Source organism: Saccoglossus kowalevskii, chromosome 15 (assembly GCF_978046115.1).
Source record: "Saccoglossus kowalevskii chromosome 15, keSacKowa6.1, whole genome shotgun sequence".
Classification (NCBI taxonomy): Eukaryota; Metazoa; Hemichordata; class Enteropneusta; family Harrimaniidae; genus Saccoglossus; species Saccoglossus kowalevskii.
The window spans coordinates 16,731,762-16,747,988 of record NC_140655.1 but is presented as its reverse complement, the minus strand read 5'-3'; the positions used below and the strand labels follow the sequence as shown (position 1 = coordinate 16,747,988).

The window sequence follows — 16,227 nt, the reverse complement described above, 5'->3', positions numbered from 1 at the left end:
AATCACGCCCTCTAGTGACGGTTAAAACTTCTGTGACGTACATGGGTGACACGAAGCCGCCCAAAGCGTTGATATCGTTTGAATTTGTAGTCGTCCATCAATGAAAACGGGAGGGTCGTCACCTGCGCATGCGTGGGAATCGAGTCCCAAGCGACACATGTTTGTAAACAATAACACGCTATGGCCATCTGACGCATGCGCAGGTAACGACTCCCCCCCCCCCCCCCGCTGGAATATTATGTGTTATGTGTCATATTTTGCTATATTCGAGGTGAGAACGACCACACAACCGGTTGTCGGTTTACACGAATTTACTCATAATCTCGACCGCGGACTTCAAAAGTGTCCCCTTGCTAAAATGCAGTAAGAAAGAGGTAGACGTTACTATTTCAACTTCACCGTGTAAGCCTACGGGGTTTTCACGCGTTGAGGAAAGCGCTGTGGAACCCGGAGTTGAAAAACAAATTGCTAATTTATTTTAGTCTGCGGTAACGTTGTTCATTCACATTTTACACAGATTTATTTGTTTACATTGTTTAGAAAGTTCTGAAATGAACGTCACGTGATTTTGGCGAGAATAACGCACTAACAGTTTGATGGTTAGTCACAGGCGCGCTCCATAACTAGAGGGCGACGTACAGGTGGTTTTCCGTACAACTGCGAGATCTCGCAAATTGAATTAAAGACGCGCGCCGAACGTCTGCCGCAAAAATCGAACGATCTGATTTTTAACTCAAATTTCTTTATTTCGTAGCTCACATCGAAAGGCCGATCTTTGACGGGGCAAATATTTCGTTTGAATACCCTTACATCAGTCGAAATTGACCATCATCAAATGTGTACAGCACAATATTAGGCATAGAAATATCCCCCAAAATACTTTAGCGTTTGTCAACTCGGAATCTAACGCGATGTTCGTCGCCACTACGACGCTAGTTTGTCCTGTTTTTACGTTCGATTTCACGCATAAGGCGAGATCTCGCAGTGAATGGTCTATTGGAATGGCGTATCGCCGTTCGGTTTCACCTCCATACTTGCATATAGTATGTTTAATTATGTGTATAACCATATTTGCATACCACGGAGAATGTCTGTAGGTAGCAACCGGTAGTTTCTGTAAGCCGTGTCCGTGGATTTTCTTCACTTTTTTTTCAACGAATCCTTACTTTTATCATAGTTTACTTCGATTTCACAGTAGTCCACATTTTGAACTTAAAGAAACTGAAAAAAAACAGCAAGTGTTGGATGACGTTATCATGGCTAGTATCCACCTGCATTAAAATAACGCAAATACTAATAAAGAAATGTTGTATTACTATGAAAAGCAAACATCGCTTTTCCCTCTTAGAGGGCAAAGTTCGCAACACAAATATCACGACGTGGCCCTCTAAGTGAATTATTATACAAATATAATAAATTATAATAAAGTATACAATATATACGGTACAACTGAGACGAGAGACACTTCGCGGTGGTAAGGTATAAAATGGCTACCATCAACAGTGCTAAGCCGCAGACGAACAATAGAGCTATGGACGACATTTCGGACGGCGGGAAAGCGGAGAAGACGGTAACCGTACTATATTATTTTACTGTAGACACACGATATTATCTTCATTACCTCATTTTAGACTACTGCTAGCAACTCCGCAATTAACGGGAGGGAGGATTGTACCAATATAAACTTGAAAGGGGTAAACGTGTCTGTTTTGAAACCAGCATATGCATAATCCAATGCTAAGCTCACCCATCTTCCCTATTGTAAAATTTTTCACTTCAGGAAAGTAGTTTGTAATTTTTAAAAGGGGCACATTTTATACGGTTTACGCTACCCATGTGAGTATGTGCCGTCTTCCCATAACACATATACAGGTATACCTTTATATGGAATGTCAGCCGACACACCCAGTCACTGCCCTCACTCCAGCCACATTGTACCCACAGCTTGAGATATTTATATGTTATCATATTGCCGCATGATAAAAGCAGCAAGCTACAAATGTTAGTGTACATGTCGTGTGTGTACACAAACTGGCATATGATCGAGGGTAGGTGTTGGTGGACATTATTATGCTCACCGGATAACACATCTTGTCGTCAATAGAGATCAAATGTCACAAATAATTTCATACAAGATTACCCATACATAGAAATTAATGTTTATGAGTTAGCTACAATGCTTACCTCTTGAGCCAATCACTATTACTTTTTTTAATTGGAATGGGAGCTGATCATCAGTATTTACATTTTTTATAAATACTGTAAACGGATTAATTATTCACTTTTAATTTTGATTATTTCACTGACTGGAAAATGCGCTAAATTAAAACCCAGTGAATATATAAAATTTAGCATAGAACACATTATCTAAATGATAAAACAGTGAATTTAAACTCACTGATTATGCCTGAAATGCTAAATCCGTGAGCGCAATTTAAACCTAGTGAAAATTAGTCATTTTACAGTATTTATGTTTATGAGCTAAGAAAAGCGTTATGCCATTCATTTCACACAGCTATTTAAAAAAAGTGTTAACAAAAATAACTGTATTTCAAATGATCCGCCTATAATCTATTTAAGTAAAACTTTGCTCACCGTTTACAAGAACCATTATCCGACTCGGTTATATAATATTTTACTGACTGACATTGTGTTTACATGGAATGATGGTCATTACATTTGTGCTCGCAACTAACGACATTTTTGTCAACGACGATGTTAGAATCTATGCTAATGTAGCAGTATTTATTTTTATTGTTTCGTAAAACTTTAACTTTACAAGTGAATTGACTATGCGTGGAGGTAAAAAAAAAAAGATGTAAATGTCGCTCGCTGGTTTCTCTAATTAGTTGATTTTTTCTGGAAAAATCCGAGCCATTATTTTAGTTTTCAATGTGTTTTATCTAATTGAACAGCTCGCGGTTCTCATTTCCGAACGTTGACGATGAGTGTATGATGCTATTTACCCGTTACTAATTACTACTAATGATTGACACACAAATACATGGTACTGCTAAAGCATTTATTTTCACTGGCATTTAATTTCATTATTTTGATATTTTGAATGATTTCACTAACTTTTAAGTTCACAAACTTGGCATGAAAACATGTTCACGTGAATTTAATTTAGCAAATTTTCAAATCAGCGAAAATAACGAAATTAAACTGAATTGAATTGAAAACTAGTGAATAATTAAAGCGCGGTGGTCGTCGCGCAGCGCGTGTTTGATTTTCATGTAAATAAACAATGTGTTTTACACGCGTTGTATACGTCGCTATGAGTCCCATATCGAACAAGACGCGGCACGACGACTGCCGCCCTTTAATGTGCTTACAGTATCGATTCAATATGACTACGCGACAGGACAGGGTGACCTTCTCCCTGTCAAAATAACATTACATCAATTCAGTGCGCCATCCCGGGGTCAACCAGGCCAGGTCGCAACAGTACATGCGAACTTGCATGTTCTACCAAAGTCACACCAATTTATAGTGAACCACAAAGCTATTGGTGGCTGGACAAAGTAGTATTTACTAGGTTGTACAATTATTTAGTACGGGCGTTGTCTTCTCTTGCGAAAATTTCAAGATACTGTTGCCTATGTGATTACCACCACCTCTATTTATGACACGTGAGAACGCGATAGCTGGTGTATTTGAATATAGATTTGTTAAGTAAACGGTCATAAATGCTGTAGAGTCATCGTCATATGTGGATACATGCTAGCTTTTATGATATATTGTTTATATGAAGGCGATACTGGTTTATAAGTTATATGTAAAAAAAGGTCACTGTTGAAAAGCTGGCAAAATAAGCTTTCATGTGGTATATAACATGACAAAATTAACTTATTTGTTAGTGGTGTAATTTATTGTTTACAATTCCTATAAATCATGGTGCAGCGCCATCTTAAACTCGTCATGCAGCGCATGTTCGATTATCTGCGCATGTTGTATACGCAGCATAGACCCACATCGGACAAGGCGCGGCAGACGACTTTAACGCTTCAAATATAATAATTACGGTATTCTGTCACCAGTGCCGACATTAATTTTACAAAGAAATGCCTCTGTATTTTACTTCGCCGCACAGTTTGGTTATTTATTTTATGGTTTAATGGGGTATACACAAATATGTAAAGATACAATGTAAACACAAGCAGCTTAGAATCATAAATCAAATCTGATATTCTGACATATTTATTTGTTTGAGCAAAGGTTTTGTTAATATAAACGCCACCCTGCATAAAAGTCACGTTGATGCAATGCTCTCTCGCTTCGCAGTATCTTGTGAGAGGGGAGGCAAGGTGGGTAGCTGGTACGGTTTTACGGAAAATAAAAAGGGCTTTTTACAATTTAGAAGAAAAAAAAAGACGTTTTTACAGTTTACAGTGTTAAAAATGGAACATCGAATGGTCCGAAGAGCTCTCCGACTCGAATTCTCCGCCATTACTGTGCCGTGTGTAGAGACGCATGCGCATATTACCCTCGCAATGCTCTCCATTCGGTTAGAGGGCCTTTTACGTCTTGACAATCAATTTTGTAGTGAATTGTGTCATCTAGTCGTTTTACAGTTTCTGAAATGTAATTTCCCTGGATTATTTTTTACGATTTTTTTATTTGGATGTAAATTCTTGTACGTACCGAGAAAAATGACACATTTTTACAGTGTACGAACAAAATATTTGATTGATTACGTTGTACGTCTAGCCTGTGATTACAGAATTACGGAATTAATTTTTACTATTTACGTTGTACGAACAAAAAAATATTGCAATTAGTACGTTGAACGAAAATAACCCTTGCCCCCTCTTGTGAGACACATTCGAAAAAAAGCCTTTGTCATGTGATAATGATTTTGTAGGGATCCTGAGTCAAAATGGAATCCTCAATTCCAAGTTCAGACAACTTGTTGGCTGCTGGGGTAGTCGGTCTTCAAGAAGAACAAAATACAATTGTATGTGGCTGTATAACTTCAGGCAAAAAAAATGTCAAGTTGTGGCTTCTGATTTGTTTCGTTTTTACACCTATTTTGTTTATAAAATGTGAATTTCATTTTATCAAATTACAAATTCCATAACTACAGTAAATTCACTGTACCAATATACGACATTTTGTTGCGTCAATGACGAGTGAACGAATTAGCACAACTAGTTGCGTTACAGCAAATCTTCGTGCACCAGGAGGGCGTCCTATCGGCTTAGGAACCAGAATGGTAACCACTCAAGTTTGCTACAACTAACTATAACAAGTTCAGAAACGTCCCTCGGCTTCTCTGGAACCGTGATAAGTGGAACTTTGTTGCATGCTTCTAATCATGATTTTATGTTTTAACAACACACCTGCAAAAGTTTAATACATTTATAGTTTAATTGTATTGTCTCTGCGTGTGATATTGTGCGTGACGATGTTTTGAAAATATGTATTGTATGCATCGTTGACATTTTATATGACTTGCATATTTCAGGGCCGTCTAACACCATGGGTTGCATATGCGACGTTTGTGGTCTGTTCGTTCTCTTCTCTCCAGTTTGGATATAATACTGGAGTTATGACAGCGCCATCTAACGTAAGTTATTTTCTTACTCCAAATACAGTACAGACTAGAAAACACTTCGAGACTACAAACCTCTCACCGCCGATTATCTTCACAATGACCCCATGTGGCAATAGTGATGAATCTTTTGCAAACGTCCTGTCTTTTATCGCAACCGGAATTAGATTTCTCCCAAATATATAATCCATTGGTCCGTTCTCAAGAACAATTCCTTCTAAAAAAATCAAGAAAATTTGACCACAACCTTTGAGTTGCCTGGCAATGGGAAAGAATCCTTCCAACAATCATCATTTCTATGTTAACCGGTCTTCGAAATTCTAATGTATTGGTCTTTGTCTCAAGAGCAACAGCGCCTGTAACATTGTTTAAGTTTTCTAACAATTACTTTTCTAACAATTATGAATTACTCTTAAATATCTCCATGGCAACCAGAACCAGAACTTTTCCAAAATAAAATTGTTTCTTGTGTCACCGGCAATTAAGAATTTCATGAAAATTTTCTATTTGAGTTATCTTGCCATGTTGGAGAATCCTTACACAAGTTCCTATCTCCATTGGCACCCTCAGGCTCTCCAAAAGGGGTCATAAATTCGCCCATAACTGTTTGAGTTATCTGGCAATGGGAAAATCCTTCCAGTATATGTTAAAATCTAATCTTATCCATATCTTTCCCGAAATATAATTGATTAATCTTGTCCAAAAAGCAACCACTTCGGAAAAAAACATCGTCCGCTGACAGAAAGAGTGAAATTCGTTAAATTGAGTATTTTTGTTATTGTTATTAAATTGGGTATTATTATTTTAACTACTGATTAATAAAATTCATGGTTTTTTTTATTTAGTATATAGAAGACTTTTTAAATTCGTCTTACACTCGCTATGGAACGATATCTGACACTGGATTGACTTGGTTATATGCTTTAACCGTATCTCTATACACCGTTGGTGGCGCCTTTGGTGCTCTTGCAGCGGCGCCTATGGGCGATATACTCGGAAGGTGCGTTTAAAGTGCGTTTATATATTGTGTCGTGTCGTGTCGTATCTCATCTCATCTCATCGCATCGCATCGCATCGCATCGCATCGCATCACACTTGCATTGTATTGTATTGTATTGTATTGCCTAAGTTGCATTGCATTGCATCGCACAGCACCGCATTACATTACATTGCATCGCATTGCATCGCATTGCATCGCATTGCATCGCATCGCATCACATCGCATCGCATCACATCGTATCGCATCGCACCGCATCGCATCGCATCGTATTGTATTGTATCGTATTGCAATGTACTGTTTAATTTTAAACTAATAGTAATGTAACTACCGGCACTACTTCATTTTTATATCAATTAGGAAAGGTGCACTACTTCTAAACAATGTGTTTTCTATATCTGCTGGATTAATGATGGGTTTCTGTGATTATGCAGATAACTTTGAACTGTTGATCATGGGAAGAATCATTATTGGATTCTATGCAGGTCGGTGACGTCACATTTTTTGCTCGATGAAATGCATGTCAAATTAATTGTTTAAATATAACCTTGAAATTGTATTCAGAAAAGAAAAACATTGTGTCCGGTTACAATTTGTACTTCCTGTTACTCAGCGTAGCTGTATCGGTGTCAGTGATGATACACCGTCCCTGATCGTATACGTATACTAGCAATCTAGATAACAAATGACCAATCAGCACGCGTTTTAGATCGGATCGCTGATTTCGACAAGTAGATTGGTTCATTGTAATGAAAGAGAGGCACACTGATTGGTGCATTCGCAAGATACTGAATACTACACGTAATTATCAGATGCCGCAAAAAATTTTAAGACGATTATAAATACCTGGGGTATATGTACTTACATTACATTGCATACATGTGTTCAAACCACTGTTGTGTCACATCATAGATATAAAAGGAGCTTGATCATGTCCACAATTGCGTGGTTTCTATATTTGTTATAAACCTATATATATTTCGCCATTTCGCCATTTCCAAGTAAAAAGGTTTGTTAACAGGCGTCCCCATCAATATTCTACCTATTTTTCTTGCTAGGCGTCGCCATCACTATTGTACCTTTGTTTTTGGCTGAAATTTCTCCCAAGAGCATCCGTGGCGCCGTGGGAGTCAATCACCAGCTGGCCATCACTGTTGGAATATTGATCGCACAGGTGAGATGCATGCTGGGTAGTAACGATCGCCTCGCGAAAGTTATAAAAAATAATTATATATTATTGGTTGTCAATGGTGACTGTTATCAAATGCGACTGTAGCGGAAGTCCACTGTGAATTGTATGTGGATATGCTGTCATTAAAGTCGCGTTCATTGTGATCCAATAGGTGATTTTCCGTTCAACTGCGAGATCTCGCGAGTTGCGTGAAAGACGCGCGTCGAACGTCTGCCGCAAAAATCGAACGATTTGATTTTGAACTCGAATTTCTTTATTTCGTAGCTCACATCGACCAGCCGCTCTTCGACAGAGGAATATTGCTTTCGAATACCCTTACTTCATCGAAATTGTCTATCATCAAATACAGCACATTATTAAGAATGGAAATATCCCCAAAATACTTTGGCGTTTGTCGAATCCCACGCGATGTTTGACGCCACTACGACGCTATGACCTTTGTTTGTCCTGTTTTTACGTTCGATTTCACGCATAACGCGTGATTCTCGCAGTGAACGGAAAATGGTCAATTACCATCCCACCACAGTCACAGTCCTAGTAGAGTGACTGTGATCCCACTGATTCAGGCCAAATACAATAACGAAATCCACGACTGACGCCACTAAGCTTTACGTAATGTAATTAATTATTCATGAGGTTGATTGATTCGACGGACAAAAAAGTAGTCTAAGAATAGCGTGTCGTTAAAATAATGTTACAATGGCTTTGCTCAGACGGTATACTTTTTTGGAATTTACCACAAATTACTTGTAAGGCTAAGTATAGTAATGCAGTAGGGCATGTTTAATGGTTAGGGTTGACCAATTTAAAATTTGAAATGTTTACAAAAAAAAGTACAAGCTAGTAACCGAACAAAAAAAAATGCAACCAAAAATGTTTCAGGGAAATGTACAAATAAAACATCGTGTCGTGAAATAATTGCGCTGGTCACACTCTTTCAGTCCCCCTCCCCGTGATTTCAAATGTTTGTTTCCCCCCCCCCCCTTATGTAAATTCTATGTTAAGATCTCGTGTGGTGTGACAATTTCTTTTTTTACGAAATTGCAAATTCAATCAATATAATTCTTCCACTTTGAATTTTATCACTATTTTTGAAATAATAAAAGCATTGCACCTTGTATATCGATGTGCTTGGCTGAATATTGTGCTATTAAATTACAACAAAATTCAATTCATGAGCTGTGAAATTTATGTTTTAAAGCGGGAGGGTCGTCACCTGCGCACACGCGGGAATCCCAAGCGACGATAACAACACACGCTAAAACGCAAAGGCTCATGGGTAGACGCTTGTTTGTAAACAATGACACGCTATCCATCTGACGCATGCGCAGGTGACGACTCCCCGCTTTAAGTCTTTAACTATATTGCTTTCAAATCGATTTTGCTTACGGGATAGTTATAATGTTTGTTGTTGGAATGATAGGGAAAGCTTCCATCTGGAAGTGATCACCTCTTCCATCCTGGCACCTCAATATTCGTATACAGGTACTGGGGCTGTACGTATTGGACGATGAGGACAATTGGTATATCTTATTATCGCTGACAGGGGTGTTAGGTGCTATCGAAATATTCTTATTGCCTTTTTGCCCAGAAAGTCCAAGATGGCTGCTGATCATCGATCGAAATGAAACAGCTGCCAAACAAGGTGAGTCGGTACACATCACGTGACATTGTGTCAACGTAGACGGCGCTCTTCATTAATTGTTGAGTCTTGAAGCGCCCAACGAGAACTCTGTACTAAAACTGATTCCCGCTTTGTATATGCTGCGTAAAACCTATATCCGATCCCTGACCCCTTTAAGCATCATACAGACTTCAGGTTTTGTACGGTTAATGAATAAATTTAATCTAACAGAGTCCTGAAATTGAATTCACTGGCGGATCCAGAAATTCGGTGTGTGTGTGGGGGGGGGGGGAGGTCCTATTGACGTGGCCTCCGGTGGGATGGGCTTGTCAATTGATTTGTCAATTTTTTTTTGCCGGCTGAAGGGGGGAGCGCGCGCCTGTCGCACCTCCCCCTAAATTCGCGCGTAGAATTAAGAAGTCACTCCTGAAATAAACTACTAGTATGCACACATGCAAATGGCGTTTGGGTGACTACAATATTGGGCAGTATTTTAGTTGATCATACACCACTACCTCTATCTGACTTCAGTGCTCAAATATTTTAGGATTTTCAGCCAACTCATTTTACAGGATGTTCACAATAATCAGAGAGAGGTACAAATTTACTCCGCTGTCGTTTACTATGTTGTTTACAGTTATTTTGTTATTTCTAAACACAGTTGAAATATCTTATAATATTACAACTCTGTGTTCTTTACTAGTATTTATGCTGATGTCACAGTGATGTCAATTGCGACCGCCATTGTTTGAAATATATTTGTTTATTTGACATACGAATGTGCTCTTCGCGGAAAAGGGCGCCCCAAGTGCCTCTTGTTTTAATTTGAATATATGTGTCGAGATATTTCTATGAAAAAAATAAGTAAAAAATAAATATATAATCTTAAACGACAGTATATATTACAATGGTCTATTCATGCATAACTTTAAATGTTTCTGTTTACTTTTGGCAAGTGTTGATATTTTTGTGGTTTTGATTTGTCATCAGCTCTCGCGAAATACACTGGCACGTCGGACGTGACGGCGGCACTTACCGAAATGAAAATAGAGAATTTAGAGGAGAGCAAAGAACCTAAAGTTGGAGTCAAAGGGCTGTTCACAAATCCCAACTACCGAATGCCGTTACTCATCAGTGTGGTGTCGCACGCTGGTCAACAGTTATCGGGCGTAAATGCGGTCAGTGAAAACAGCGCCATCATGCGTTACATTTTTGCATATCAACTCGTGAGATTTCCGATGAAGTGATTGAGGTGTACTCTGGGACAGTCAGACATATTGTTATGCCTCTTGGTCAACACTCATTGCGGTGTGTTTCCAAAATACAGTTTATCCTTGTATACACACGATTTAGGAGGCCATGGGAACGTCCTTTTGGACACTAGCTGTTACAAAACACAGGGATCATGGTAGAAGAAATTTTTGAAAACAAAATTCTGCAAGGAAATTTACCACAAAAAATAATAAACCACACATTTTGTATAGAAAAGCAAATGTACAGTAACATACGTGTAAAAACCAACATTGTTTTTACGCTTTTCCCACCCCCTAGGTAAACCCTCAAATATACAACCGATACTGATTATATTGCAGGCCATTTTGTCAGACAATAGCGAGGTCTGCCCTAGAGACTTTCTGTGTAGCGGCATTGTCGGACAATCTATTAAACTATCTCGTTTTTAAATGTTCGCAATGACCTGTCGTGTTACAGTGTCACCAAATAAGGACATGTTTGCTAACTTGGCGTTATCAAATATTTGTCAATTTGACCTTTTGCTCTCTCGACACAGATATTCTTCTACGCGACGGAGATTTATGAGATGATTTGGCCAAACAATCCAAGTGCGGTAGAATACGCTACGGTGGGCACTGGCGCCATCAACGTCTTCATGACTATAGTCTCGGTAAGTTAAAGAATCAGATTGTGCCTGATTGGCTGCTCAACCCCAACCCCTAACAGTCAGACCAATCAGAGAGCAGCTTGTTTGTTGACAGGTTTTTTCGACGAATCAATTTATCTTTTATATATTCGATTCAACTGTACGTGAACAGCACGCGCCCCGCAAAGAAGGCATTTACAATGAAGTGCGCCTTCTGATAAGCCAAATGACGGATAGATATTGTTCACTTTCCCGGAAGTTGTAAGACCAGGGTGCAGAAATACGCCTGCTTTGTAATGGTGAAAAATACAAACATGTCAGTTTGCTGACAGTCGATAGAGGGAATTTTATTTTTTGTGACGTCGATTGGTACGTCTAGAAGCTTAATATCACGCGTGCAAGTTTACGTTACACCCCAAAACGGCATTCGCGCGCATGCGAAACGCCGTATCTTCGACTTCCGGGAAAGTGGTTTATTGGCTATGAGCGTAAGGAATAGCAAAAAAGGATCTGATCACGTGAATATTTTGGTTGTGGGACTGCACATGCGTGCTAATACCTAACATGTCTAATTATGTTTATTGAATACGATTCATTTCAGGTTTTTATTATTGAGAAAACTGGTCGGCGCAAACTACTTATTTTTCCTTATATAGGTACTGTTATTTTCTGTGGGATAATTACACTATCACTGAGTTTAACGGTAAGACTTATGACATTTATTATTTATATTATTTATTTATTTATTTTTTGGCGAGTGAAAACAAGATAACATGACCAATACGAAGAGTCATGTGAAATTTATGACCGTGCACAATTTATAAATAAATATTACTGGTTTATCATGTAGACAATCAACTCTATACTATACATCACACATATAAACGTCCCTCCTTTATTTTTTTGTTTTGTTTTTAAAGTATAAATGTACAAATGTCGAAATAGAAATTGAGGGTATTTGGTAGTATTTAAAACCTCTCTAATTAAAATTAACATATATGGCGGGTGATAATCACCGAGCGTAATACCCACACCTCGTCCATGAGAAGGTCGGGGTAATTAAATAAATAAACAAAATAGTAATTCAACAGAAACATTGTCAGTGGTCCATCGCTATGAACTGTGTTCACAGTCGTGCGATGTCGATTATGTTAGATGTATTCATTTTCGGTGGGATCACAAGTTTTCTAGTGCCAGGTATAATTATAAGGCCTTGCTTCAGGCAATCAGATGTACAGATTCAGACTAACTTAACCGTGTTATAATATGAATTACATTAAAGCGCGTTAGTCGTCGCGCCACGCATGTGCGAGATATATGGGGCTCATATAAACAAAGATGTCGACTTTGACTGTTGCGCGGATCAAAGAGTACGAATTGAGACGTTTCCAAGCTTTAATTAGGCAATTTTCATGTGATTGGAAGGTATCGAAGGAGTCACCGTCGGTAATCAGTGCAAGTCGCGTCCAGGTCAAACCTCATACTTGTGATTTCCATTTGAAGAACGCATTGGATTGTGGGAAAATCAATGTTTATCAACACAAATGTCGCACATGCGCAGCGGGACGACTACCGCGCTTTAAATATGATATTAAGAGGTTATTGTGGCATTATCTGTACTGGAACGTAAATATGTGACTGTATTATGTTGTCGTGACGACCTCTGACCCTTGACCAATCGTTGTATTCCTCAGGATCCAAACGAGCAAGATGCGTGGACATTTATAAGTCTGGCCTGTGTATACGGATATGTTATATGCTTTGCTATTGGTCCAGGTAAGTCATGCCAGTGTATACGGATATGTTACACGCTTTGCTATTGGTCCAGGTAAGCCAAGCCTGCGTGTACGAATATGTTATATGCTTTGCTATTGGTCCAGGTAAGTCATGCCTGTGTATACGATATATGTTACACGCTTTGCTATTGGTCCAGGTAAGCCAAGCCTGCGTGTACGCATGTTTTAAATGATTTGCTGTTGGCCAAGGAAATTTAGGCCTGTGTCTACGAATAGTATATGCTTTGCTATTGGTCCGATGTGTTTGTATTAACATAACATACAAATAGTTTCACGTGACAGGAATAATGGAGTACATAATTTCCAAACATGATTATGCACCGTATCAATGATTACTGAGTCACACATATAATGTATTTATTTCAGGCCCTATACCGTATATTCTTGTTGCCGAGATATGGTCGCAAGGACCACGCCCTGCTGCCATGAGTTTATCCATCCAAGTCAACTGGTGGTGTAATTTTGTAGTCGGTCTTACTTTCCCAGTTCTACAGGTAGGTCACAGTTCAACTCGAGAGAACGCTGCAACATAATAACATGCCCTGTTTATAATTTTCGAGAATGAGCCCAACGCATATTTAACAAGTTTCAGCACCACGGACATGTCTTTATTTAGATATGGATTGATACTGCATGTTTATCACATGTCTGTTTGACGCCATCCAAAATCATTAAGCCGTCATATAGGATAATATATCCTAATTACATTGCCGTACAATTTCGATTTTTGGCATTGATAAAAAGAAACGTACACTATTCGTATTTTTACAAAATATGTTTACTTGGTTACAAGCTCCATTCCAAATACAAATTTGGCCGCTATTTGGGCAAACATGGTCCGTTGATGGTGCGTGTCGTGCACGAACCTCGAACGAGCCTGCCTGGTTACTGACGTAATCAAAAAATATATCCAGTCTATCGTCAGATTCGTGTATCAGTTTATGTTGCTTCTTGTCTTGGTGTCTCGGTTTATTTCTATCCTCTTAGTATTTATTTATACATTGTTTTTTTTTTATTACAGGAGAGCATTGGTGAATTTACCTTTCTGATCTATATGTGCTTTTTGTTCTGCACTGTTGTATTCACATTTTTCTTCGTACCAGAGACGAAAAACAAAACGTTCGAAGAAATCGTATCTAATTTCCGTAAAGACCCGAAGCAGCCCGAAGAAGTTATGTTAGCTTTGACAAACCAATAGATTTAGCGTGATTCACGACACATATCTGAATATGTTCAAGTCAATTTTGCTTTGGTTGGTAAAATATGATAATACGATTTTTCTGAATAATTTTTTATTCTACTGCAAAAAATATGACATCATTGTACTAACTGTGTTCTTACGTCATCATTGCCTGAATTCTATTCAATGTGCTAGTTAATGGTGTTATTGTAATAATTTGAAAGAATGTCCAACAATAGACTAGTAGTATTTGCGGGATTGTGATGCACGTGACATTGTGTCTGAATACGTCTGTACATTGTAGGCTCGTTCGCTGTTGTCTTGTGCATTTTCAAATACAACTTCAAGTCGATGTATTCAACAATATTACGTAGTATAGACATCCGCAAATAGTCTATTTAAAATGTGTGTACATCCTATATGAACAACATATCAAGTGCATTATCTTTTTGCCAAAATGTAAAAAAATACTGTATCAGACGTGTGCGTATTTTATTCATATATTGCCTGCTTGTATTATCAGGCTACAATTATAATACTACAGTCAGTTAAAGCGGGAGGGTCGTCACCTGCGCACGCGCGGAATTGAGTCCCAAGCGACGATAAATTGAACAACATACGCTAAGAGCGCAAAGTCTCATGGGTAGACGCTTGTTTGTAAACAGTGATACGCTATGGCCATCTGACGCATGTGCAGGTGACGACTTCCCCAGTTTTAATACATAACAAATGAATATACACTAAGAACCGTATTGTAGTCTCTACGGTTGTTCATGAAGAGTCATGTCAACAATAAAATCCGTCATTTCCTGGTAACAACAGTGATTCAAATAAATGTGTGAGATTGACACGTTAAACTGTCTGGGTTTTTTTCGGTATGTTTGGCAATCTGCCAAAAAAGGTACTTGCAGTACGAATATAAAAATACACCGATACCTTTGATACCTCCTAATCACCAAAGAAATTGCACAGTTAAAGCTTGGTAACGTCTCAGTTTGTACTCGTTGATCTGCGCAACTGTCAGAGACGCCATCTTTGTTTATATCTCACGCATAATAATATTTATTAACTCACCACATCTCCCGGTGAAGATAAAAATGGTCAAACATCACAAATAAAGAAAGAATTTCTGCTTTGTTAAATAAATCTATTTGCCCTATATGCTGGGCAATTCAAAACAAAGTGTTTTTCATCTTCAACTTTGTTTTGTGTACATTGGTCACGAATTCTAGAATTAACTGCAATGTTTATGTGGCGCGACGACCATCACACTTTCCCGCATTGTATATGATCTTCAGACAATCTCCCAAGGTAAACATCATATCATAAGGGTTTGGGTCATGTACAATTCATGAGAAATTTTATCCAACGGAATCGAATTTAGAAACGCATTCTAAAGTGTCTTTGGTTGATTACAATAAAATCAACATTAAAGGGCAGTGGTCGTTGCGCCAGACATACACGAGATATGGGTCTCGTATGAACAAAGATGGCGACTTTGACTGTTACGCAGACCGCAAACCGAGACGTCACTAAGCATTAAGTAACAGGCGGTCGCGCTAAGTTCAAAACTCGTACTCGTGATTTCCATTAAAAGAGCATTGAATTGTGGGAAAATCAATGTTTATCAACAAGTGCCAGGCATGCACTACACTACACTACACTACACTACACTACACTACACTACACTACACTACACTCAATTTGTTTAAATATAAATATTTCTTTTCGTGATTACCTCAATTTTGAGTTTGTGCAGTTATCTCGACCTTAACTGTTGTAACCAGCTTTACGACCGGCGTTCCGCCATGACAACAGCTCGCACAGAGCCAATAATATTATAATATTACATTGTTGTGCGTCCTAGCAACATGACAGTAAGAAAATAAGGTGTACAGAATAATAAAAATACTTAATTAAATTAGAATGCTACTAGCAAGATTTTTTGTTACATGTGAGCATATTTTAGCGCACATATCTGTAGTAATTAGTATATTTTGTGTCA

General features: G+C 38.3%; 1 protein-coding gene across 1 annotated transcript; it reads left to right on the top strand.

Annotated features, from left to right (window-relative positions):
• Nucleotides 1–4,879: 4,879 nt before the first annotated feature.
• Nucleotides 4,880–15,079, top strand: LOC102806912 (solute carrier family 2, facilitated glucose transporter member 1-like). Its single transcript, XM_006819843.2, has 12 exons — nucleotides 4,880–4,957; nucleotides 5,468–5,569; nucleotides 6,400–6,554; nucleotides 6,912–7,036; nucleotides 7,610–7,725; nucleotides 9,229–9,388; nucleotides 10,358–10,545; nucleotides 11,157–11,270; nucleotides 11,848–11,949; nucleotides 12,941–13,022; nucleotides 13,409–13,536; nucleotides 14,064–15,079. Exons 1-12 carry the CDS (start codon nucleotides 4,880–4,882, stop codon nucleotides 14,238–14,240), a joined length of 1,527 nt encoding a protein of 508 aa, XP_006819906.1. The 3' UTR covers nucleotides 14,241–15,079.
• The last annotated feature ends 1,148 nt before the right edge of the window (nucleotides 15,080–16,227 follow it).

Excerpts from the sequence above, each read along its gene's own strand:
- LOC102806912 (XM_006819843.2), top strand. The coding sequence starts at position 4,880 with ATGGAATCCTCAATTCCAAGTTCAGACAACTTGTTGGCTGCTGGGGTA. Across the intron at positions 6,555-6,911 it reads ATGGGCGATATACTCGGAAG|GAAAGGTGCACTACTTCTAA; the intron begins GTGCGTTTAAAG and ends TATATCAATTAG. Across the intron at positions 7,037-7,609 it reads CATTATTGGATTCTATGCAG|GCGTCGCCATCACTATTGTA; the intron begins GTCGGTGACGTC and ends TTTTCTTGCTAG.